General features: G+C 45.7%; 1 protein-coding gene across 4 annotated transcripts in view; it reads right to left on the bottom strand.

The window, feature by feature from the left end:
• Positions 1–44: 44 nt before the first annotated feature.
• The window catches only part of LOC139549143 (cell adhesion molecule DSCAML1-like), a 225519-nt gene continuing 200443 nt past the window's right edge, over positions 45–25120 (bottom strand). The window contains exons 24-34 of one of the 4 annotated variants that reach the window (XM_071359296.1): positions 24956–25119; positions 24767–24865; positions 13590–13778; positions 13045–13332; positions 7911–8069; positions 7263–7293; positions 6845–6966; positions 6527–6679; positions 6075–6269; positions 4937–5272; positions 45–4732 (exon numbers count right to left, since the gene is read on the bottom strand). In XM_071359296.1, the coding sequence (XP_071215397.1) occupies positions 4233–4732; positions 4937–5272; positions 6075–6269; positions 6527–6679; positions 6845–6966; positions 7263–7293; positions 7911–8069; positions 13045–13332; positions 13590–13778; positions 24767–24865; positions 24956–25119 (2236 nt within the window). In that variant the 3' untranslated portion in view covers positions 45–4232. The remainder of the gene's footprint in view (positions 4733–4936; positions 5273–6074; positions 6270–6526; positions 6680–6844; positions 6967–7262; positions 7294–7910; positions 8070–13044; positions 13333–13589; positions 13779–24766; positions 24866–24955; position 25120) is intronic. The other 3 variants (XM_071359298.1, XM_071359297.1, XM_071359299.1) reach the window with 3 other exon arrangements.

Raw genomic sequence — 25120 nt, 5'->3', positions numbered from 1 at the left:
CTTGATCCAGAGTGAAGGAAAGGATGGAAAAAGGAAGATATGAATCATAGAAAGATAGCTTTATTGCACAAGGTGTTGGAGTACTCTTTTTCTGGTTTTGTTTGTTTTCATAGAAAAAAAAAACGGTAGAGTTAAACAAGCAATTGCAAATTGAAGCAAATTTTTCATAAAAGTTTAAGAACTCTCTCTGTATTTTTTAAAACGCTTTTTCCCTCACCCCTTTTTCGTAAATTTGTTTCTCCATTTTTCTTTTCATACCCAACAAATAATTCAGAGCATGCAATGCCGTTTTTCCTCAACAGAAAAAAAATGAAATTAAAAAAAGTGAACAAGAAAGAAAATCAATATTTTAAACTCAACAAAACTTCTTGAAAAAGAGGAACCAATTGTGAAAGCAATTCTGGATTTTTTTGTTGCCCCATTCAAAAATCTAATTCTAAGCAGTGTTACTATAATACTATAGTTTTCTTTAACCCTCTCCTGTTTAAAGTTATAACTTTAATCAAAGTTTACATTGTGCCCTGGTTTCATTGGGAGATGTTGAAAATAGTACTTATTCATACAAAACACTTTGCTATGTACAAGAGTCTTTAATAGTGGGGTAGCAATGCTGTTGGGGCAGGAGGTGCAGGTAGGGGGGAATCTGAGACCCCCTTGAGACCTGATATTAACATGTGTCCTGGCAATGGATCTGTGGTCACATCCGGTCACACACAATCAAATTGGGCTGGAGTAGACATTTTGGGGTCAAATCTGATCACAGGACACGTTATTACCAGGTGTAACTGAGGGTCTGATTGGTCAAATAGGTTGGGGCAAAGGTGGGGTGGGGAGTTTGATTCCTGACCCCGTCCAACATGCACACAGCTTGTCCTGGGATTGGTTGGAGCTAGGGAGTCCCTGATTTCAATTGGCTAGACAGGCCTGCCCCTTCACGTGACACCACCGTGTGTCTCAAAGCAAACCGTTTCAAAATAATTGCATAACCAAGGAAGCCAAAAACAAAATAAACAGTACCATAAAAATATCAACGGAAAGGAAAGGTTCTTCTCTCTGCGGACTCTCCCTGTTCTGTTCACTGTCTGCAACAGGCAGGGAGGAGCGTGAGTGTTGTCAGCTATGAGCAGTTATAGCAGTTATATGCATGTCCGGAATAGGAGTGCTGTGCGCGGACATAATGACAACGGTAAGACACAGAGGTCACTATGTGCTGTCTTCACTAAGTTCAGTCATGAGACGTCATGGAGGTTGTCAACAGACCTTCAGAAGGTACAATACAACAGGTTCCATTTGGTTCTATTCTCTTAACACCTGAAATAGGGTCATACTTCTAAGTTGGGCTTAGATTTGGGGACGTACACAATAAGAATGTGGGATGGCACTGTGGCATGGCCCACTACTGTTACCTGAATCCCCATGTGCCAGGGTTAGTTGTGCCAGGGTTAGTTGTGCCAGGGTTAGGCTCTAAACTGAAATCAACACGGGATGTTGCCTAAGCTTTGTGACTCAGTGCTGAAGCTACTGTACCGCTCACTAACTAGTGCTTATAAATGGTTGAAGGTTCCCTGAAATCGTTCTTTTATCTGTGAGTGATGTCCCTCACCATTTCTACAGGTGCACTTAAAAGAGGGTCTTGCTGACCACAATGAATGCACTTTACCTCACTGACCACAAAAGCCACTATGACCCCAAAACAACCGCTTTGTCGTCTACTCTCCACCACAGAGGCAACTCCAAACCAAATCAACGACAGGTCTGATGTTATTAAACACAGTAACCACACTGGCTGCCATGGGGTTCACTGACACACGAGCCATTCTGACACAAGCCATTACACAATGCAACTAGACTGCATTAGATTGCAACCAGGCTCACTGGCTCAGGTACTACCCATCACTGCGCCTTAAATACTTACAGTAGATACTTAGGTTTACATCCTGATTGGCATGTTTGATGTACTTCTGTTCCTGCACTGTAGCTACCTATGTACCTGGCAGAGGGGGAAACGACAATGAGGCCATGGCATCAATGTTTACATTCCCAAACTCGGCCTCTGATACCGTCGCTAACGCTCAATTTCATCTATCTATATCTTTCTTGGTTGTGCTAGCCGTTTCCCGTTCTCCTCTTCCTCCACTCTTCCTCTTAACCCGCGGCGGCTTCCACTGTGAGATTGTCTCATGAGTTATATTTTTATCTATTGTCAATTACGATGACTTTATATCACTCTGCTTTATTTAATAGTTATATATTTTCGATATATTTCGATATAAATATATATGTACATGTCTTTTACAACAAATATGATATATTTTTTATTTTTATATTGCGAGAGCCCTGATGTGAAATGTTCCATTTTTCCTTTTTTTTTGGGGGGGGGGGGGGGGGGCGTTTCTTTGTCATGGGGCTAAGCTTTGGGTTTAGAATAAAGAAAAGAAAGAAAGAAAGGAACGCCAACAGAAACCGACAATCAGCTTCAATACATTTTCGTGGGATGGGGGGCCTTAGATAACCGATTTCTTCTTGAGACCACTTCATTTCAAAAGACTAACTCATGTCCACCTGCCATCTCTTTCATCCTTCCCTAAACACTTACACTGCTGTTTTGTCTTCCTTATCTATCCATCTCTCCCTGCAAACCAACGGTCCTCGCTGCATTTTCCCGTTTGTACATTCTCCTCTGTTTCAATCTGAAATCTGTTCATCCATCCATCTTTCTGTCGAGTTCATCTTTTGTCAGTCTGTCTGTCCGTCTGTTGGTCTGCAGTCCATTTGTCAGTCAGTCCCAAGTATTGTCATTAAATGTCTGCCTGCCTAGCAGAGTGTGCTAGAAGGTCACAGTGAGACTGTGTGGATGGGGTGGGGTATGGAGGATGGGGGTGTGGTGTGGTGGGTTGGAAGTGTTTGGGTAGACAGAGGGGTGGGGTATGGAGGAATGGGGGTGTGTGGCACCAAGCGCAAATGAACGACAGAGCAAAGGGTTTTCTTCCTGCTTCAGGGGATTGGAGAGAATGACAGAGAGGGGCCAAGAGGAGGGGTGGTCATTTCACCCCTGCGCCTCTAATGAACGGCAAATCAACTCCCTCTCTCTCTGTCCATCTTCCTCGTCATCTCCAAGGCGACGCTGCCAGTGTCAATCACACCGGGCCAACCAAAGTCCAGAAGGGAGAAACCGACATGTGACGTCATACAGTGTGACATCATCGTCCCCAAACCACTGTCACAAGTAGCAAATGGACAGGAGTCTTTTTAACGCACGCCTCCGCCAAGGAGTCAGCATACAGATTGATTAAAAAGGTCCACTGCAGGTGTGTGCCAGCCACATGTATACATATATATTTGCACATATACACGCACACACGCAGGCTCGTGGAGGTTCTGTGAATCCATTCTACCCTCTTTTAATGCACATCAGTTTATATATTCCAAAAGAGAAAAGCAAAGATTAAAAAAAATACGGTTGATTCATCTTTCGTATGAAGACGATTCCTGCTTTACCCCCCCCTCCCTCTGTTTCCTGTTGTCCTATAAAATAGTCAGTAACACTCTATACTGTGTCATGAATTGCATGAAAAAAAGTCCCCAAGGCTCCTCCAACATCGTCGTGGGAACCACAGTCTGTTACCTGTTTGTGTGAGTCCGTACCAGAATGGCTTTGGAGGGCCAGAGACAGACACCAAGATAGTTGGTTTATGCATAAGCACTTTCCGTGGCAATGCGCTGCTGTACGAACTCTGAACTCTCAGAGACGTGAAAAGAAACACGTAAAACGGCCAAAACCATCTAGACAGGTTTATGTGAAACTACATCTCTTAGTACTTGGTTTATCATTCACCGTTCTGAATTTAAAAAAAAAACAGGTGCACATGGAAAGTATTTTGTGCATAAGTTCTGAGGTGTCTCAACAGATAATTGGAGAGAGAGAAAGAGAGAGAGAGAGGGATAGTGGGAGAGTGAGAGAGAGAGAAAAAGTTTGCAAAAACAAATCTAAAAATGATATTGAGTTTAGCGAGTTATTTCCAGGGAAGGTAAAACAAAACAATAGAGAGAGAGAGGAAGAGAAAGAGAGAAAGAAGGCAGAAAGAAGACAGACTCCTGTGCTATAAAAGCCCAATCTGGCCCCTGCCGAGCGGCCCCTCTGGCCTGACAGTGCAGGAGTCAGGTGTGTGTACGTGTGTCTGTGTGGCCCCTAACCCTTCCCAAGGCTCCAACATCCACGCCAGTGGCTCCAGCTACACCAGTGTATAAGATTTGGAGTAGGCCCCGCCAGCCGCCTGCTTCTGTCTGTCTAGTCTGCCCAGGCCTGACGAGCTGCTCTCCAGCAGAGAGTCTCTGGAGTCTCCCCCCGTGGCTCCGTCGGTAGCGGCTGCAGCGCTCTGGGCAGAGGAAGAGGAGGAGCCGGGCATGGTGAGAGTCCTCTGGGGCAGGGAGGAGGTGCTGGAACCACCAGACGGCCCTCCAGTTGCCCCTCCTACAGCACCACCACTTCCACCCCCTGATGCTCCTCCTGAGGCGCTGAGGCCGGCCAGGCCAGCGTGGCCCACAGTCAGAGCCTGCTGCTGCTTGGAGGAGTCCAGAGTCATGTGGCGGCCCTGGGAGTGGTACGCCCGCTGGGCCAGGCTGCGGATGGAGGCCTCGCGCGGCGGCACCACCGGGCACGGGTCACGCAGCTCCGACTGCTTCCGGAAGAATGGGTCTGTCTTCATGTAGAGGGGAAGGTTGCAGTAGTCACCTGGGATGGGGGGATGAAAGAGAGAACGAGGGAGAGATAACGATTTGACAAGCATCTTTATCAGGCACATTTGTTAAAGGTCAGAGTACCGGTATGTGTCTAAAGTACAGCAAACAACCCTGCTCACTCTAACCATGCTTAGAGGCCTTTACATTAGACTGACCTATAGGATCATCCTAATCAACCCGCAGGTCTCATACTCACTTTTGCCAGTCCACTCGCTCTTGTTGGCGCGGTGGGGGATGGGCACGGCCACGTTGGTAGGTCTGCCGCGGTCGTAGTCCTGGGGTTTGGGTGGCGAGGCGGTGAAGCGACACAGGCCCGTCTCGGACGGCGTGCTCATGGAGGTCATGCTGTCGGCGTTGTCGTTGGTGCCCGTGGTCATCTGGTCTGAGGAACTGTCGGAGATGAAGCACTCGGTGATCTCAAACTTGGCGTGCTGCAGGTGCTCCTCAAGCTTGGCGTGTTCGTAGGCCCGCGCCAGCTCCTCATAGGTGGAGGACGCGCTCTCTGTGGACACCATGCTGTTACGCCCCTTATCTGAGGACAAAGAGAGAGGGAGAGAGGGAGACAGACAGAGAGAGAGAGACAGAGAGAGAGAGAGAGAGACAGAGAGAGAGAGAGACAGAGAGAGACAGAGAGAGAGACAGAGAGAGAGACAGAGAGAGAGGGAGAGAGGGAGATAGACACACAGAGAGAGAGAGACAGAGAGAGAGGGAGAGAGGGAGACAGACAGAGAGAGAGACAGAGAGAGAGAGAGACAAAGACAAAGAGAGGGAGACAGAGAGAGAGAGAGAGACAAAGACAAAGAGAGGGAGCGAGAGAGAGAGGGAGAGAGAGTTGGTGTTGTACATGAAAAATAGCAATTTCACACCGTCTCCTTGGACTACAGACGTGTGTGTGTGTGTGTACGTAGCCTATGTTTTGGGTGGCTCACTTGTGTCCTTTGTATATGTATGTATGTCACAGGAGGTTGGTGGCACCTTAGTTGGGGAGGACGGGCTGGTGGTAATGGCTGGAACGGAATAGGTGGAATGGTATCAAATACATCAAACATGGTTTCCGTGTGTTCGATACCATTCCATTTGCTCCGTTCCAGCCATTATTATGAGCCGTCCTCCCCTCAGCAGCCTCCACTGATGTATGTATGCAAGTGTGTATATACGGCATATGTGTGCGTACGTGTATCATGAACTGTGTGTGTTTGTGTATCACAAGTGTGTACATCACGAGAGTGTGTGTTACACGAGAGCGTGTGTGTTAGGAGTGGGTGTGTAGTCTGGTATGTAGCCTCGTCATGAGTGTGTGCTGAGTGTGTGTGTGCATGATGTGCCAGGCTCACCCGTGTCCTGTGAGAGGCTGGCGCTGTAGCTGTCGCTCTCGGTGACGGTGATGCCATGCTGGGAGCCCACGGTGCGCCAGTCGGAGGTGAGGGTACGGGCGGGCGTGGACGACTGGCACTTGGTCAGGGTCCACTGGCTGGAGTAGCGGTTCCTCGTACTGTGGGTCGACTTCACGCTCTTCCTCGACACCGGGTCTTCCGGGGGAGAGAGGGAGGGAGGAGAGGGAAGAGGGGAAGAGGCGGGAGGAAGGTAGGAGAGGTGGAGGAGAGGAGGAAAGGTGGGAGGAAGGGGGGGGGGAGGAGGAGAGGTGAAGGAAGGGAGGAGAACACAAGAGTCAGTAAGTTAAAGGCGATGATGGAGGGAATGGACATATAATATAATATAAGTATACTATGTGTTTATCAATTGACCAGGAACATAAGACTAAGTGCAGTTAGGGCTCTCCACTCACTTGTCCCTGGTCTGATGTCAGACATGTCAATCAGAGGGCCGGTGTTCTGGATGAGGGCGGGGTGATGCACAGACACGCCCGTACAGAAGCTCTGTGGATTCACGTTCTGGCTGAACTCTGTGTCCGTCACTGGGATGGTGGCTTTGTCTTCACCTGACAGAGGGATCGACAGAATCAACAGTTATTCATGACGGAGGATTCATGCTCATTCATGAACACCAATTTGCATTACATCCGTATCAGGTAGGCACTCAGCAGCACAAAAACACACACACGGACGTACACACACACACACACGCACAAACACACTACACCGACCGATCTGTTTGATGCCTTCCTTATCCTCGATGAGCAGCTGGACTCTGGGGATGTCGATGTGAAGTCGGGGGCCCTGGGGGGGCCCCTTCACAGGGGTGTCAAAGCTCCGGTTATTCTTACTGCTCCAGGGACACAATACACACACACACACACACACACACACACACACACACACACACACACACACACACACACACACACACACACACACACACACACACACACACACACACACACACACACACACACACACACAACGTAAATCCCCTTACTTCAGAAATAGGAGTTCTCTATCTGCCTTTTAAGACATTCACTGTAACTAGAGGTAAGGTAACCGCAGATGTTCAGTGTGTTGTATGAATGTTTCCATTGGGGTATGAAATGTAAACAGAGGAACAGCAGAGATAATATACATTACCTGATCAGCATCTCAGCCAGGCTTTTGGCATCTAGAGGGAACATTAAAAAATAGCAGGGCTTCAGTTATATGGAGCACAATAAATCAGATATTACTTATGCTCTCTCTCTCAACACGTTTTCTTTCCTTCACTCACCCCTCAGCCCTGTCTTCTGCCCTCTCCTCCATCTCTCTCACACCCCTCAGTCTCTTCTCCACACCTGTCCTCCCTCTCTCTCTCACCCCTCAGTCTCTTCTCCACACCTCTCCTCCCTCTCTCTCTCACCCCTCAGTCTCTTTTTCCACACCTCTCCTCCCTCTCTCTCACACCCCTCAGTCTCTTCTCCGCACCTCTCCTCCCTCTCTCTCACACCCCTCAGTCTCTTCTCCGCACCTCTCCTCCCTCTCTCTCTCACCCCTCAGTCTCTTCTCCACACCTCTCCCCCCTCTCTCTCTCACCCCTCAGTCTCTTTTCCGCACCTCTCCTCCCTCTCTCTCTCACCCCTCAGTCTCTTCTCTCCTTTCTCTCTCGCCCAAGATCCATCTCTCTTTTCGCCCCTTTCCTCTCTTTCTTCCCTCTCTCATTGCTCTTTCCTCTTTTTTGCTCCCTCCCTTACTCAACCCTCTATCGCTTCTCCACACCTCTCCCCCTTTCCCTCCCTCCCTCACCTCTCAGTCTCTTCAGTCTCTTCTCTTTGCGTTTCTTGCGGATGATGAAGAGCAGGGCGACGACCAGAGTGACCAGGATGACGGGGCAGCCGATGGAGAAGAGCTTCTTGACGTCGCCGCCTTCGGGCCGTGCTGACTTGATGGGAGGGATGGTACCTGCTTAGAAAATATATCAGGGTATATGACATTACATCAGGTTTTATAGAAATGGGTACACGTGTGGAAGAAGATGTATGGGGAGAGGATGAGGAGAAGAGAGGCAAACTAAATTGGTTCTAACAAATCATTTTAAAAGGAAGTCAATTGCTATCCTATTTACATGAGTTATCACGAGTTGTCACACGTCGAGACATATAATAATGTGTTCCAATTCCATTTCTAAGTCACATATGGAGTATTATTAACTGGGTGGTTCGAGCCCTGAATGCTGAGTGGCTGACAGCCGTGGTATATTTAAGCAATAAGGACCGAGGAGGTGTGGTATATGGCCAATATACCACTGCTAAGGGCTGTTCTTAAGAGTGCCTTTGCACAGTCTTTAGCCGTGGTATATTGGCCATATACCACAAACCCCCGAGGCACCTTATTGCTATTATCAAATGGTTACCAACATAAATAGAGCAGTAAAAATAAATGTTTTGTCAAACCCGTGGTATACGGTCTGATGAACCACAGCTGTCAGCCAATCAGCATTCAAGGCTCAAACCACACAGTTTATAAAAGACCGTATACCACGGGTATGACAAAACATTTATTTTTATTGCTCTAATTATGTTGGTAACCAGTTTATAATAGTTATATCCCAGTTTACCTATTTGCTTATGGTCTTGTGTACACCTAGCGAACAGTTATTTAAATTATATGATAATTTATTTAGCATTTTATTTGGAGCGGAAAGCCAGACAAAATTAAACGGGCCTATTTATATAATGAATATGAATTAGGAGGGCAGAAATGATTAAATATTAAAGCATTAGACGTCTCACTAAAGGCTTCAGTCATACAAAAGTTATACTTAAATCTGAACTGGTTCTCATGCAAATTAATAAGAATATCTCACCCCATGTTCAAGAATGGCCTTGTTCCCTTTATTCAGATCACAACCTCTCCCTTTATTCAGATTACAACCTCTCCCTTTATTCAGATTACAACCTCTCCCTTTATTCAGATTCACCTCTCCCTTTTTACAGATTACAACCTCGCACTTTATTCAGATTACAATCTCGCACTTTTTTCAGATTACAACCTCTCCCTTTATTCAGATTACAACCTCTCCCTTTATTCAGATTACAACCTCGCACATTTTTCAGATTACAACCTCTCACTTTATTCAGATTACAACCTCTCACTTTATTCAGGTTACAACCTCGCACTTTTTTCAGATTACAACCTTTCCCTTTATTCAGATTACAACCTCTCCCTTTATTCAGATTACAACCTCTCCCTTTATTCAGATTACAACCTCTCCCTTTATTCAGATTACAACCTCGCACATTTTTCAGATTACAACCTCTCACTTTATTCAGATTACAACCTCTCACTTTATTCAGGTTTCAACCTCGCACTTTTTTCAGATTACAACCTTTCCCTTTATTCAGATTCCTATCTCTCCCTTTATTCAGATTACAACCTCTCACTTTATTCAGATTACAAACTCTCCCTTTATTCAGATTACAACCTCTCCCTTTATTCAGATTACAACCTCTCCCTTTATTCAGATTACAACCTCTCCCTTTATTCAGATTACAACCTCGCACATTTTTCAGATTACAACCTCTCACTTTATTCAGATTACAACCTCTCACTTTATTCAGATTACAACCTCACACTTTTTTTTCAGATTACAACCTCTCACTTTATTCAGATTACAACCCCTCCCTTTATTCAGATCACAACCTCTCACTTTATTCAGATTACAACCTCTCCCTTTATTCAGATTACAACCTCTCACTTTTTTCAGATTACAACCTCTCCCTTTATTCAGATTACAACCTCTCCCTTTATTCAGGTTACAACCTCTCACTTTATTCAGGTTACAACCTCTCACTTTATTCAGATTACAACCTCTCACTTTATTCAGGTTACAACCTCTCACTTTATTCAGGTTACAACCTCTCACTTTATTCAGGTTACAACCTCCACTTTATTCAGGTTACAACCTCTCACTTTATTCAGGTTACAACCTCTCACTTTATTCAGGTTACAACCTCTCACTTTATTCAGGTTACAACCTCTCACTTTATTCAGGTTACAACCTCTCCCTTTATTCAGATTACAAACTCTCACTTTATTCAGGTTACAACCTCTCACTTTATTCAGGTTACAACCTCTCACTTTATTCAGGTTACAACCTCTCACTTTATTCAGGTTACAACCTCTCACTTTATTCAGGTTACAACCTCTCACTTTATTCAGGTTACAACCTCTCACTTTATTCAGATTACAACCTCTCACTTTATTCAGGTTACAACCTCTCACTTTATTCAGGTTACAACCTCTCACTTTATTCAGGTTACAACCTCTCACTTTATTCAGATTACAACCTCTCACTTTATTCAGGTTACAACCTCTCACTTTATTCAGGTTACAACCTCTCACTTTATTCAGGTTACAACCTCTCACTTTATTCAGGTTACAACCTCTCACTTTATTCAGGTTACAACCTCTCCCTTTATTCAGATTACAAACTCTCACTTTATTCAGGTTACAACCTCTCACTTTATTCAGGTTACAACCTCTCACTTTATTCAGGTTACAACCTCTCACTTTATTCAGGTTACAACCTCTCACTTTATTCAGGTTACAACCTCTCACTTTATTCAGGTTACAACCTCTCACTTTATTCAGATTACAACCTCTCACTTTATTCAGGTTACAACCTCTCACTTTATTCAGGTTACAACCTCTCACTTTATTCAGGTTACAACCTCTCACTTTATTCAGATTACAACCTCTCACTTTATTCAGGTTACAACCTCTCACTTTATTCAGGTTACAACCTCTCACTTTATTCAGGTTACAACCTCTCACTTTATTCAGGTTACAACCTCTCACTTTATTCAGGTTACAACCTCTCCCTTTATTCAGATTACAAACTCTCACTTTATTCAGGTTACAACCTCTCACTTTATTCAGGTTACAACCTCTCACTTTATTCAGGTTACAACCTCTCACTTTATTCAGGTTACAACCTCTCACTTTATTCAGGTTACAACCTCTCACTTTATTCAGGTTACAACCTCTCACTTTATTCAGATTACAACCTCTCCCTTTATTCAGATTACAACCTCTCCCTTTATTCAGATTACAACCTCTCCCTTTATTCAGATTATAATCTCTCCCTTTCAGTTATTTGAAAAGGAAATCATCTCCCAAATATCGATATTTAAAATAAAAAAAAGCCATAGAAAGTTGGTTGTAATTTCAATTAAATTTCGACCAGAAAAAAAACAGAACAAATAATACAACAAATATTGTGGTTAAACTCAAATATACTAATATAAAAAAAATATAAAATGTATAATCTTTGTAAAGGATATATTAAATAGGACTGGTGGAGTTATGTCTCATATGCAGCTAACAAAAATATATGGAAATGTCTGCTATACCTAAAATTACAACCAACTAATTGTAGCATTACCGCACAAATGGAAGAGGTAAGTGGAATGGGGGGAATGTAGAGAACTTGTCTGTCGGCTCTGCATCAAAGATCATAATTGGTTAAAAAAATTGTGATAAATAAAAAAGTATACCAGTTTAATTTAAGGACCAAAAAATTCACAACTCTCCCATATAGATTGCAAAATAGTTGGGAAGAGATTTTCAACGTACCAATTCATGGTTTATGGACTGACACGCAAAACGACGCCGGATTCAAAACTTCAATTTTTCAATTGAAATTATTAGCAGATATTGTTGCGAAGAGACCGAATCATTAGATCATTTGTTTTGGTACGGTCCATATGTAGCTTGTTTTTGGTCACAGGTCCAGGAATGGCTAAACATTTGTAACATTTACCTAGAGCTAACTCTGCAGAGAGCACTACTGGATGATCTGAAAATTCATAGTCAATCAATCAATAATATAATAATACTTATAATAATAATCATTTACCATCTGTAGAAACGATGAGAATAGAAAGGTTCAGAACTTTTGTGAAGCATCACAGCACAGTTGAAAAATATATGGCAAATAGAAATCCAATATGGATGGTGTTCAGAGATAGATGGGAGGAGTTGAATGGAGCTGAAGGGTGGGACTAATAACAACTAATAACAACAAGAAAATTAATGTAAAACATACTGTTTCCATAAAACGTATAGGTTCAAAACTTTTGTGAAATAAATAGATGGGAGAGGTTGAGGTTTGAGGAAGGACAGGAGTAAAAACAAACAAAATATAACTATTTTAAAATAGACTGTGCCTGTAAAATGTATATGGTATGTATAAGCTGGAAGTCAAAGCCTAAGCGTTATTCTTTATTTGTTTAACACTTTTTTGGTTACCACATGATTCCATATGTGTAATTTCATAGTTTTGATGCCTTCACTATTATTCTACAATGTAGAAAGTTTTGAAAATAAAGAAAAACCCTTGAATGAGGAGGTGCGTCCAAACTTTTACTGTATATATTTGCAAAATATATATGGTGAATTGGAAATGATGCCGACAATTACATTGATGGAAGCTACAATCTATCTGCAATATTAAAGCTGATCTACCCCCTATAATAAAAAAAATAATTCTAATAGCAATAAGGCACATCGGGGGTTTGTGGTATATGGCAAATATACCACGGCTATACCACGGGTATGCAGGCCATATACCACACCCCCCCGGGCCTTATTGCTTAAATCAACTCCTTCGATAAGGACATTTAACTTAAACATATTATTTTTTGGAACAATTGTTCTCCTGCTCTAAGACGTTATTATCAATTTTTAAAAATAAATATGTTGTTATTTTGTGGGTTTTATTTCTGTTATTGAGATACGACAGTGAAGAGGAGACAGGAAAGACTGCGAGTCAGAAGGGCAGATCCGAACCCATGCTGCCTCTGGTACGTGTGCTAGGCTCGGCGGTCCGAACCACTGGACCACACAGGCCAGAGAAAACAAACCAGCTTGTACTCACTGCCGTCGTATTCCAGCGTGGCGAACTGAGAGCTCTGGTTCCCACAGCCGGCGCTGTTACATGCCTTCATCTTCAGCTCGTACCAGGTGGCCTCGCGGAGCTCAGCCAGGAACACGTCGGCCGTGGCGTTGGTGCGAACATTCTGCCACGCCCAGTTCCCTTTAGGTCTGAACTCCAGCACCACGGCCGTGATGGGGCAGCCACCGCTCGCCCAGCCCTGCAGGTTGAGCCGGGCGTGGGTAGAGTTGACGTGGGTGAACACCGGATGGTCCTTATTGAACTGGGGCTCTGGAAGAGGTCGGGGGCAGGAAGGTGTTAGTTCTCACTTCACATATATTTTTTAAATGTCTTGAAATATCATGATATGGTAAGTGTGACTGAATTCTATGAACCTACCTGTCCACCAAATTTACCCCTCTCACAGCTATAACCATCCACTTCAGCTCCCTCCCTCTTTGCCCATCTTCGCCTCTCCTGTCCCCTAAACACCTCCCATTGTCCCTGTATCACCCGGTCCATCCTCCTCCTCTCCCCCTAACCCTCACCTCGTCCGTGGGTCTTAGCCTCGATGATTTCACTGATGCGTCCCGCTCCCACGCTGTTCTTGGCGGCCAGTTTGACCTTGTACCAGGTGCCACAGCGTAGGTTGTCCAGCTTGAAGGACCTTTCACTGGAACTGATGAACACATCCCTCCACCCCTCTATGTTGTCCACCGAGTACTGCAGCACGAAACCTGGGGAACAAACACGCGCACACACACACACATACAAACACACACACACACACACACACACACACACACACACACACACACACACACACACACACACACACACACACACACACACACACACACACACACACACACACACACACACACACCATGATAAGAGCATATTTTTCTACCTTCTGTTGTACTGCAGTGCATGATACAAATAGAGTAAATGAGAAAAAAATACATTACATGTAAATAATTTAACATTTAAATGCACCAGATACCCATATATTTTTGCTAAATTCAGCTGGCTCATTCAGCTGGTTCATATTTCATTGTGTCAGTACCGCTGGAAAACACCAGAGGGGGATGGTGCATCATACATCTCCTCCACTACCAAAGATCCAGATGGCGAAGGCTGCCATCATGACTGTTCTATGCCGCCATTACTTTCCCAGAAGCTCCCAGCTGGGTTTGGGAGGGCGCTGACTGGGCATATATGCAAATGAGAACACATTATGGCGTCTGCAGTCATAATCAGCTGCCTTGGATTTATAGTCTGTTTATAACTCTCTCTCTAGCTCTCATCTCTCTCTCTCTCTCTTATGCTCTCTCCCTCTCTCCCTCTCTTATGCTCTCTCCCTCTCTCCCTCTCTTATGCTCTCTCCCTCTCTCCCTCTCTTATGCCCTCTCCCTCTCTCCCTCTCTTATGCCCTCTCCCTCTCTTATGCCCTCTCCCTCTCTTATGCCCTCTCCCTCTCTTATGCCCTCTCCCTCTCTTATGCTCTCTCCCTTTCTCCCTCTCTCCCTCTCTTATGCCCTCTCCCTCTCTTATGCCCTCTCCCTCTCTTATGCTCTCTCCCTTTCTCCCTCTCTCTCCCTTTCTCCCTCTCTTTCTCCCTCTCTCTTCCTTTCTCCCTCTCCCTCTCCCTCTCACTCTCACTCTCACTCAGATAGAAAGATGAATGGAGGAAAGGACAGACGGACAGTTGGACAGCCAGAGGGACAGACAATAAACTTACAGAGATAGATTGTATTAGTCTAACACAGACAAAGTGAATCAAAGACTGCATGTTGGAAAAAGTGCGTACAGTCGTGGCCAAAAGTTTTGAGAATGACATAAATATTAATTTCCACAAAGTTTGCTGCTTCAGTGTCTTTAGATATTTTTGTCAGATGTTACTATGGAATACTGAAGTATAATTACAAGCATTTCATAAGTGTCAAAGGCTTTTATTGACAATTACATGAAGTTGATGCAAAGAGTCAATATTTGTAGTGTTGACCCTTCTTTTTCAAGACCTCTGCAATCCGCCCTGGCATGCTGTCAATTAACTTCTGGGCCACATCCTGACTGATGGCAGCCCATTATTGCATAATCAATGCTTGGAGTTTGTCAGAATTTGTGGGTTTTTGTTTGTCCACCCGCCTCTTGAGGATTGACCACAAGTTCTCAATGGGATTAAGGTCTAGGGGAGTTTCCTGGCCATGGACCCAAAATATCGATGTTTTGTTCCCCGAGCCACTTAGTTATCACTTTTGCAAGGTGCTCCATCATCGTGGAAAAGGCATTGTTCATCACCAAACTGTTCCTGGATGGTTGGGAGAAGTTGCTCTCGGAGGATGTGTTGGTACCATTCTTTATTCATAACTGTGTTCTTAGGCAAAATTGTGAGTGAGCCCACTCCCTTGGCTGAGAAGCAACCCCACACATGAATGGTCTCAGGATGCTTTACTGTTGGCATGACACAGGACTGATGGTAGCGCTTACCTTGTCTTCTCCGGACAAGATTTTTTACGGATGCCCCAAACAATCGGAAAGGGGAGTCATCAGAGAAAATGACTTTACCCCAGTCCTCAGCAGTCCAATCCTTGTACCTTTTGCAGAATATCAGTCTGCCCCTGATGTTTTTCCTGGAGAGAAGTGGCTTCTTTGCTGCCCTTCTTGACACCAGGCCATCCTCCAAAAGTCTTCGCCTCACTGTGCGTGCAGATGCACTCACACCTGCCTGCTGCCATTCCTGAGCAAGCTCTGTACTGGTGGTGCCCCAATCCCACAGCTGAATCAACTTTAGGAGACGGTCCTGGCACTTGCTGGACTTTCTTGGGCGCCCTGAAGCCTTCTTCACAAAAATGTAACCGCTCTCCTTGAAGTTCTTGATGATCCGATAAATGGTTGATTTAGGTGCAATCTTACTGGCAGCAATATCCTTGCCTGTGAAGCCCTTTTGTGCAAAGCAATGATGACGGCACGTGTTTCCTTGCAGGTAACCATGTTTGACAGAGGAAGAACAATGATTCCAAGCACCACCCTCCTTTTAAAGCTTCCAGTCTGTTATTCGAACTCAATCAGCATGACAGAGTGATCTCCAGCCTCGTCCTCGTCAACACTCACACCTGTGTTAACGAGAGTATCACTGACATGATGTCAGCTGGTCCTTTTGTGGCAGGGCTAAAATGCAGTGGAAATGTTTTTGGGGGATTCAGTTATATTGGCAAGTCAAAAAGGGACTTTGCAATTAATTGCAATTCATCTGATCACTCTTCATAACATTCTGGAGTACATGCAAATTGCCATCATACAAACTGAGGCAGCAGACTTTGTGAAAATTAATATTTGTGTCAATCTCAAAACTTTTGGCCACGACTGTATACACACAGCGGGCTCTATTTTTGGCGTTGAGCCACTTGTTTGCAGTTTTGACCTGTTAAAACCGGCACTCTTATATTTGCAAACCCTAGGGCCATTTACCAGACTGAACTAATACGCATACTGCAACTTGAACACACACTGAACACACCCACAGCACGGTAGTCAGATAATCAATGCGACAGCTCCTTAAACTGGGAACCAAAACAGAGTGGACACCAGTCAATAAACATATAGCACGGCATGCAAACTAACGAAGCTTGCTTGGGGTGGCAATATCTGAGGTGTGCTTAAACATGCGCCAAAGTTCCAATTTCACTTTGTGCTGGTGGGGATATTTAAGACCAATGCATTCACCAAGGAATCGGACATCCCCTTTTAATCTACAGTGCATTCAGAAATGATTCATACCCGTTGAATTTGACACATTTTGTTACGTTACAGACGTATTCTAAAATTGACTAAATTGTTGTCTACACACAATATCCCATAAACAGGTTTGTAGAATGTAAAAAAATAAAAAATAATCACACAGAAGTATTCAGATCCTTTACTCAGCACTTTGTTGAAGTACCTTTGGCAGTGATTACTGCCTTGAGTCTTCTTGGGTATGACGCTACAAGCTTGGCACACCTGTATTTTGGGAGTTTCTCCAATTATTCTCTGCAGATCCTCTCAAGCTCTCTCAGGTTGGATGGGGAGAGTCGCTGCACAGCTATTTTCAGGTCTCTCCAGAGATGTTCGATCGCGTTCAAGTCCGGGCTGTGGCTTTGGCTCTCAAGGACATTCAGAGACTTGTCCCGAAGCCACTCCTGCGTTGTCTTGGCTGTGTGCTTCGGGTCGTTGTCCTGTTGGAAGGTGAACCTTCGCCCCAGTCTGAGGTCCTGAGCACTCTGGAGCAGGTTTTCATCAAGGATCTCTCTGTACTAGTCTCCCAGTCCCCGCTGCTGAAAAACGCCCCACAGGATGATGCTGCCACCACCATGCTTCACTGTAGGGTTGATGCCAGGTTTCCTCCAAATGTGACGCTTGGCATTCAGGCCAAAGAGTTAAATCTTGGTTTCATCAGACCAGAGACTGTTGTTTCTCATGGTCTGAGTCCTTTAGGTGCTTTTTGGCAAACTCCAAGCGGGCTGTCGTGTGCCTTTTACTGAGGAGTGACTTCCATCTGGCCACTCTGCCATAAAGGCCTGAATGGTGGAGTGCTGCAGAGATGGTTGTCCTTCTGGAAGATTCTTCTATCTCCACGGAGGAAGCCCGGAGCTTTGTCACAGTGACCAACGGGTTCTTGGTCACCTCCCTGACCAAGGCCCTTCTCCCCCAATTGCTCAGTTTGGACAGGTTGCCAGTGTCACGCCCTGACCTTAGTTATCTTTGTTTTCTTTATTATTTTGGTTAGGTCAGGGTGTGACAAGGGTGGTATGTGTGTTTTTGTCTGGTCTAGGGTTTTGTATGTCTAGGTTGTGTGTGTAGTCTAGGCATACGTAGGTCTATGGTGGCCTGGATTGGTTCCCAATCAGAGGCAGCTGTTTATTGTTGTCTCTGATTGGGGATCCTATTTAGGTTGTCATTTTCCAGTTTGGTTTGTGGGTGATTGTCTATGTGATGTTGCATGTCTGCACTCGTTATATTTAGCTTCACGTTCGTTTTGTTATTTTTGTATTAGTTTGTTTATTGTTCTTCGTTTTCATTAAAGAAGATGCGCTTTGGTCTCCTTCGTATGACGAACGTGACAGCCAGCTCTATGAAGAGTCTTGGTGGTTCCAAACTTCTTCCATTTAAGAGTGATGGAGGCCACTGTGTTCTTTGTTGGTACCCTTTCCCAGATCTGTTCCTCTACACAATCCTGTCTCGGAGCTCTACGGACAATTCCTTCAAACTCATGGCTTGGTTTTTGCTCTCCTTTATTTTTAAGTTTTCTACTCCGCTAGCCAGCACCTCGCCTAAATAAGTGTGCGCTTCTTTTTCTTCTAGATTGGTTTTTGCTCTGACATGCACTGTCAACTGTGGGACCTTGTATAGACAGGTGTGTGCCTTTCCAAATCATTTCCAATCAATTGAATTTACCACAGATGGACTCCAATAAAATTGTAGAAACATCTCGAGGATGATCAATGAAAACAGGATGCAACTGAGCTCAATTCTGAGTCTCACAGTTGTTGCTGTCACTCGTTATTGTAGCCTATGGTATTCAATAAACCGGAGTAACAATCAACACAATGGACTCGGATGATAATACTCTGTGCCCCCAGGCGATTTAGAGTTGGATGACAACGCCAAGACCATCAATAACTTACAGAACTTGAGACTAACGCATACACTACTAAGCCATGGAATGCCTTGATTGGCCAGTGAGTGGCCAAGCCCTTGGCACACCTACAACTTGTTTATTCATCAAAGGCCAACCATTTCGCGCCACCGCCAGCTATTGCGCACGTAATAACGGCTGTGAAAGTAGCAAAAATATTTCGGACACCCCTGGACCTAAAGCGTTATCGCCAGCAGTTAGATTTGTTAAAATAGAGCTCACTGAACAAATAGGCACACACACTGAACACACACACTGAACACACACACTGAACACACACACTGAACACACACGCTGAACACACACACTGAACACACACGCTGAACACACACGCTGAACACACACGCTGAACACACACACTGAACACACACGCAGTACCGGTAGTCAGATAATCAATGCGACAGCTCCTTTAACTAGCAACCAAAACAGAGTGGACACCAGTCAATAAACAGATAGCACGGCATGCAAACTAACAAAGAGACAGAACAGAGATACGGACAGAGGGCAAGTAGAGAGAGAGAGAGACAGAGGATGAAAGAAAAGCATTAACCCTCCTGTTGTGTTTGTTTCCTGTTAATTCATTCTGTGTTCCCGCTCCAAAATGACCACCCCATTATCGCTGATTATAAATCCATAATAATACATATATTATCACCTAACGTTGTGTTAGATCTTTTTATCAACTTCAGTTCTTGTGAACATTACATGTTTTGAACTTCTGTTTGCTATATATGGCCTGTAGGCCTCATTGACCTGAGCTCGTACAACTCGTTTTTGAGTAAAGAAAAGCATAATGTATGGATTATTTTGACAAAAACAAATACTCAGATGAAACATATTGTGCTATTTATCACAGACTACTTTGTGTCAAAGTTTAACAAGGACATTTGTTGTGAAACCATTTCAAATGTTTAAATAGCGGCAGGATTTTATGTCATCAACTCGGGATATGGCGTATCTCGTTGGCCCTGGGGTCATCCTGATAACATTTTCAGCCGACAGCCGACCTCTCTTCTCAGGTGGGGATGAAGACAGGACAAATTCCCATTCTTTGACCGGAATGTAACAACAACCTCAGCAGGGCCCTCTTCCTCATCACTGGAACGTAACAACAACCTCAGCAGGGCCCTCTTCCTCATCACTGGAACGTAACAACAACCTCAGCAGGGCCCTCTTCCTCATCACTGGAACGTAACAACAACCTCAGCAGGGCCCTCTTCCTCATCACTGGAACGTAACAACAACCTCAGCAGGGCCCTCTTCCTCATCACTGGAATGTAACAACAACCTCAGCAGGACCCTCTTCCTCATCACTGGAACGTAACAACAACCTCAGCAGGGCCCTCTTCCTCATCACTGGAACGTAACAACAACCTCAGCAGGGCCCTCTTCCTCATCACTGGAACGTAACAACAACCTCAGCAGGGCCCTCTTCCTCATCACTGGAATGTAACAACAACCTCAGCAGGACCCTCTTCCTCATCACTGGAACGTAACAACAACCTCAGCAGGACCCTCTTCCTCATCACTGGAATGTAACAACAACCTCAGCAGGACCCTCTTCCTCATCACTGGAATGTAACAACAACCTCAGCAGGGCCCTCTTCCTCATCACTGGAATGTAACAACAACCTCAGCAGGGCCCTCTTCCTCATCACTGGAACGTAACAACAACCTCAGCAGGGCCCTCTTCCTCATCACTGGAATGTAACAACAACCTCAGCAGGACCCTCTTCCTCATCACTGGAACGTAACAACAACCTCAGCAGGGCCCTCTTCCTCATCACTGGAATGTAACAACAACCTCAGCAGGGCCCTCTTCCTCATCACTGGAATGTAACAACAACCTCAGCAGGACCCTCTTCCTCATCACTGGAATGTAACAACAACCTCAGCAGGGCCCTCTTCCTCATCACTGGAATGTAACAACAACCTCAGCAGGGCCCTCTTCCTCATCACTGGAACGTAACAACAACCTCAGCAGGGCCCTCTTCCTCATCACTGGAACGTAACAACAACCTCAGCAGGGCCCTCTTCCTCATCACTGGAATGTAACAACAACCTCAGCAGGGCCCTCTTCCTCATCACTGGAACGTAACAACAACCTCAGCAGGGCCCTCTTCCTCATCACTGGAACGTAACAACAACCTCAGCAGGGCCCTCTTCCTCATCACTGGAATGTAACAACAACCTCAGCAGGACCCTCTTCCTCATCACTGGAATGTAACAACAACCTCAGCAGGGCCCTCTTCCTCATCACTGGAATGTAACAACAACCTCAGCAGGGCCCTCTTCCTCATCACTGGAACGTAACAACAACCTCAGCAGGGCCCTCTTCCTCATCACTGGAACGTAACAACAACCTCAGCAGGGCCCTCTTCCTCATCACTGGAATGTAACAACAACCTCAGCAGGGCCCTCTTCCTCATCACTGGAATGTAACAACAACCTCAGCAGGGCCCTCTTCCTCATCACTGGAATGTAACAACAACCTCAGCAGGGCCCTCTTCCTCATCACTGGAACGTAACAACAACCTCAGCAGGGCCCTCTTCCTCATCACTGGAACGTAACAACAACCTCAGCAGGGCCCTCTTCCTCATCACTGGAATGTAACAACAACCTCAGCAGGACCCTCTTCCTCATCACTGGAATGTAACAACAACCTCAGCAGGGCCCTCTTCCTCATCACTGGAACGTAACAACAACCTCAGCAGGGCCCTCTTCCTCATCACTGGAATGTAACAACAACCTCAGCAGGACCCTCTTCCTCATCACTGGAATGTAACAACAACCTCAGCATGGCCCTCTTCCTCATCACTGGAATGTAACAACAACCTCAGCAGGGCCCTCTTCCTCATCACTGGAACGTAACAACAACCTCAGCAGGGCCCTCTTCCTCATCACTGGAACGTAACAACAACCTCAGCAGGGCCCTCTTCCTCATCACTGGAATGTAACAACAACCTCAGCAGGGCCCTCTTCCTCATCACTGGAATGTAACAACAACCTCAGCAGGGCCCTCTTCCTCATCACTGGAACGTAACAACAACCTCAGCAGGGCCCTCTTCCTCATCACTGGAACGTAACAACAACCTCAGCAGGGCCCTCTTCCTCATCACTGGAATGTAACAACAACCTCAGCAGGGCCCTCTTCCTCATCACTGGAATGTAACAACAACCTCAGCAGGGCCCTCTTCCTCATCACTGGAATGTAACAACAACCTCAGCAGGGCCCTCTTCCTCATCACTGGAATGTAACAACAACCTCAGCAGGACCCTCTTCCTCATCACTGGAACGTAACAACAACCTCAGCAGGGCCCTCTTCCTCATCACTGGAACGTAACAACAACCTCAGCAGGACCCTCTTCCTCATCACTGGAATGTAACAACAACCTCAGCAGGGCCCTCTTCCTCATCACTGGAATGTAACAACAACCTCAGCAGGGCCCTCTTCCTCATCACTGGAACGTAACAACAACCTCAGCAGGGCCCTCTTCCTCATCACTGGAATGTAACAACAACCTCAGCAGGGCCCTCTTCCTCATCACTGGAATGTAACAACAACCTCAACAGGGCCCTCTTCCTCATCACTGGAATGTAACAACAACCTCAGCAGGGCCCTCTTCCTCATCACTGGAATGTAACAACAACCTCAGCAGGGCCCTCTTCCTCATCACTGGAACGTAACAACAACCTCAGCAGGGCCCTCTTCCTCATCACTGGAACGTAACAACAACCTCAGCAGGGCCCTCTTCCTCATCACTGGAACGTAACAACAACCTCAGCAGGACCCTCTTCCTCATCACTGGAATGTAACAACAACCTCAGCAGGGCCCTCTTCCTCATCACTGGAATGTAACAACAACCTCAGCAGGACCCTCTTCCTCATCACTGGAATGTAACAACAACCTCAGCAGGGCCCTCTTCCTCATCACTGGAACGTAACAACAACCTCAGCAGGGCCCTCTTCCTCATCACTGGAACGTAACAACAACCTCAGCAGGACCCTCTTCCTCATCACTGGAATGTAACAACAACCTCAGCAGGGCCCTCTTCCTCATCACTGGAACGTAACAACAACCTCAGCAGGGCCCTCTTCCTCATCACTGGAACGTAACAACAACCTCAGCAGGGCCCTCTTCCTCATCACTGGAACGTAACAACAACCTCAGCAGGGCCCTCTTCCTCATCACTGGAACGTAACAACAACCTCAGCAGGGCCCTCTTCCTCATCACTGGAACGTAACAACAACCTCAGCAGGGCCCTCTTCCTCATCACTGGAATGTAACAACAACCTCAGCAGGGCCCTCTTCCTCATCACTGGAATGTAACAACAACCTCAGCAGGACCCTCTTCCTCATCACTGGAATGTAACAACAACCTCAGCAGGACCCTCTTCCTCATCACTGGAATGTAACAACAACCTCAGCAGGACCCTCTTCCTCATCACTGGAATGTAACAACAACCTCAGCAGGACCCTCTTCCTCATCACTGGAATGTAACAACAACCTCAGCAGGGCCCTCTTCCTCATCACTGGATTGTAACAACAACCTCAGCAGGACCCTCTTCCTCATCACTGGAATGTAACAACAACCTCAGCAGGGCCCTCTTCCTCATCACTGGAACGTAACAACAACCTCAGCAGGGCCCTCTTCCTCATCACTGGAACAACAACCTCAGCAGGACCCTCTTCCTCATCACTGGAATGTAACAACAACCTCAGCAGGGCCCTCTTCCTCATCACTGGATTGTAACAACAACCTCAGCAGGGCCCTCTTCCTCATCACTGGATTGTTCCACATCGGTTGACTATTGGTCTGGATCATATTCTGTGTTGTCTTCAACTTCTGACAATTCCTCCTCTAATGCATCTTCCCTGTCAGTTTCCTTGCCTCTCTCCTCCTCACCAGTGTCATGATCAAAGATATGATCAAGAGCCTCACATACAGTATATCGTTTGGTCATTGTGCTGCCACAGAATGAATTGTGAGCAAGGCCTCAAAAAAGCTTTTATATACCAGAGCTCAGAGAAAAGTTCTATATATTATTGAAACAATGTTGTGATTGTTTGTGAGAATGCCAACGGGTGTGGTTCCCCTGGGGGAAAGATTCTATTGGGGAAAGGTTCCCCTGGGGGAAAGATTCTATTGGGGCAAAGTTCCCCTGGGGGAAAGATTCTATTGGGGAAAGGTTCCTGTGGGGGAAAGATTCTATTGGGGAAAAGTTCCTATGGGGGAAAGATTCTATTGGGGAAAGGTTCCCCTGGGGGAAAGATTCTATTGGGGAAAGGTTCCCCTGGGGGAAAGATTCTATTGGGGAAAGGTTCCTGTGGGGGTTGCCATGGAAGCAAAGAAGGGGAGTGAGGTGTGTGTGTGTGTGTGTGTGTGTGTGTGTGTGTGTGTGTGTGTGTGTGTGTGTGTGTGTGTGTGTGTGTGTGTGTGTGTGTGTGTGTGTGTGTGTGTGTGTTTGTGTGTGCTCAAACACACATGCATGTTGGGGTCTGGGAGAGGAAGTGTGTCCATCTGATGAATGGGCATGTGCCTGAACTCAATTTTATACACTAATTGTAGTCTCAACCATTCATTTCTAATGACCGGTCATTTTTGACCTGAAACACCACAGGTGTACAAAAGTTAAATAAAACACCCAAAATGTAATGAAAATCTTAAAAATGTATTTTGTGTGTTCAGATGCCCTGTATGGACAATGTCATAAGGTCATAAGAGAGAAAACTTGTAAATCGGTCCAATTCGACCTGAACAGAGCAGGAGGGTTAAATGAAAGAGAGGAGAAGGACGGACACAGTGACAGAATGATAAATATAGGGGTATAGAAAGAGAGAGAGAAAGCATGGGCAAACCACGGGCAAACCACAAAAAACAAATGTAAACGCATTTACGCAGGCACACACACACACACACACACACACACACACACACACACACACACACACACACACACACACACACACACACACACACACACACACACACACACACACACACACACACACACACACACACACACAATGACTGGTATATACCTCTGATGGAGGATCCTCCGTTGTCCCCGGGGATCCAGGCCAGGGTGATAGAGGTGGAGGAGGTGGTGGAGACAGTCAGACGGGGCTGGTCTGGAGGAACTACAGGGGGACAGACACACATGGTCAGCGTACTACATCACAACTGGTCGACCAATAAAAAGAGGGCGATGACAGTGCGCTGGGGCTCACCTTGCACCAGCAGGTTGACAATGATGGTGTCAAAGCCCAGCGTGTTGGTGGCCGTGCACGTGTAGTACCCAGAATCCTCAGCTTTCACCGAGCGCAGGACCAGCGTGCCATTGGCCATGATGAGCCTCTGACCGTCCAGAGTTACCGGGATGGCTGTGTCCTCAC

Source organism: Salvelinus alpinus, chromosome 22 (genome assembly GCF_045679555.1).
Source record: "Salvelinus alpinus chromosome 22, SLU_Salpinus.1, whole genome shotgun sequence".
NCBI classification, from domain to species: Eukaryota; Metazoa; Chordata; class Actinopteri; order Salmoniformes; family Salmonidae; genus Salvelinus; species Salvelinus alpinus.
This window is presented reverse-complemented; position numbering and strand designations above follow the sequence as displayed.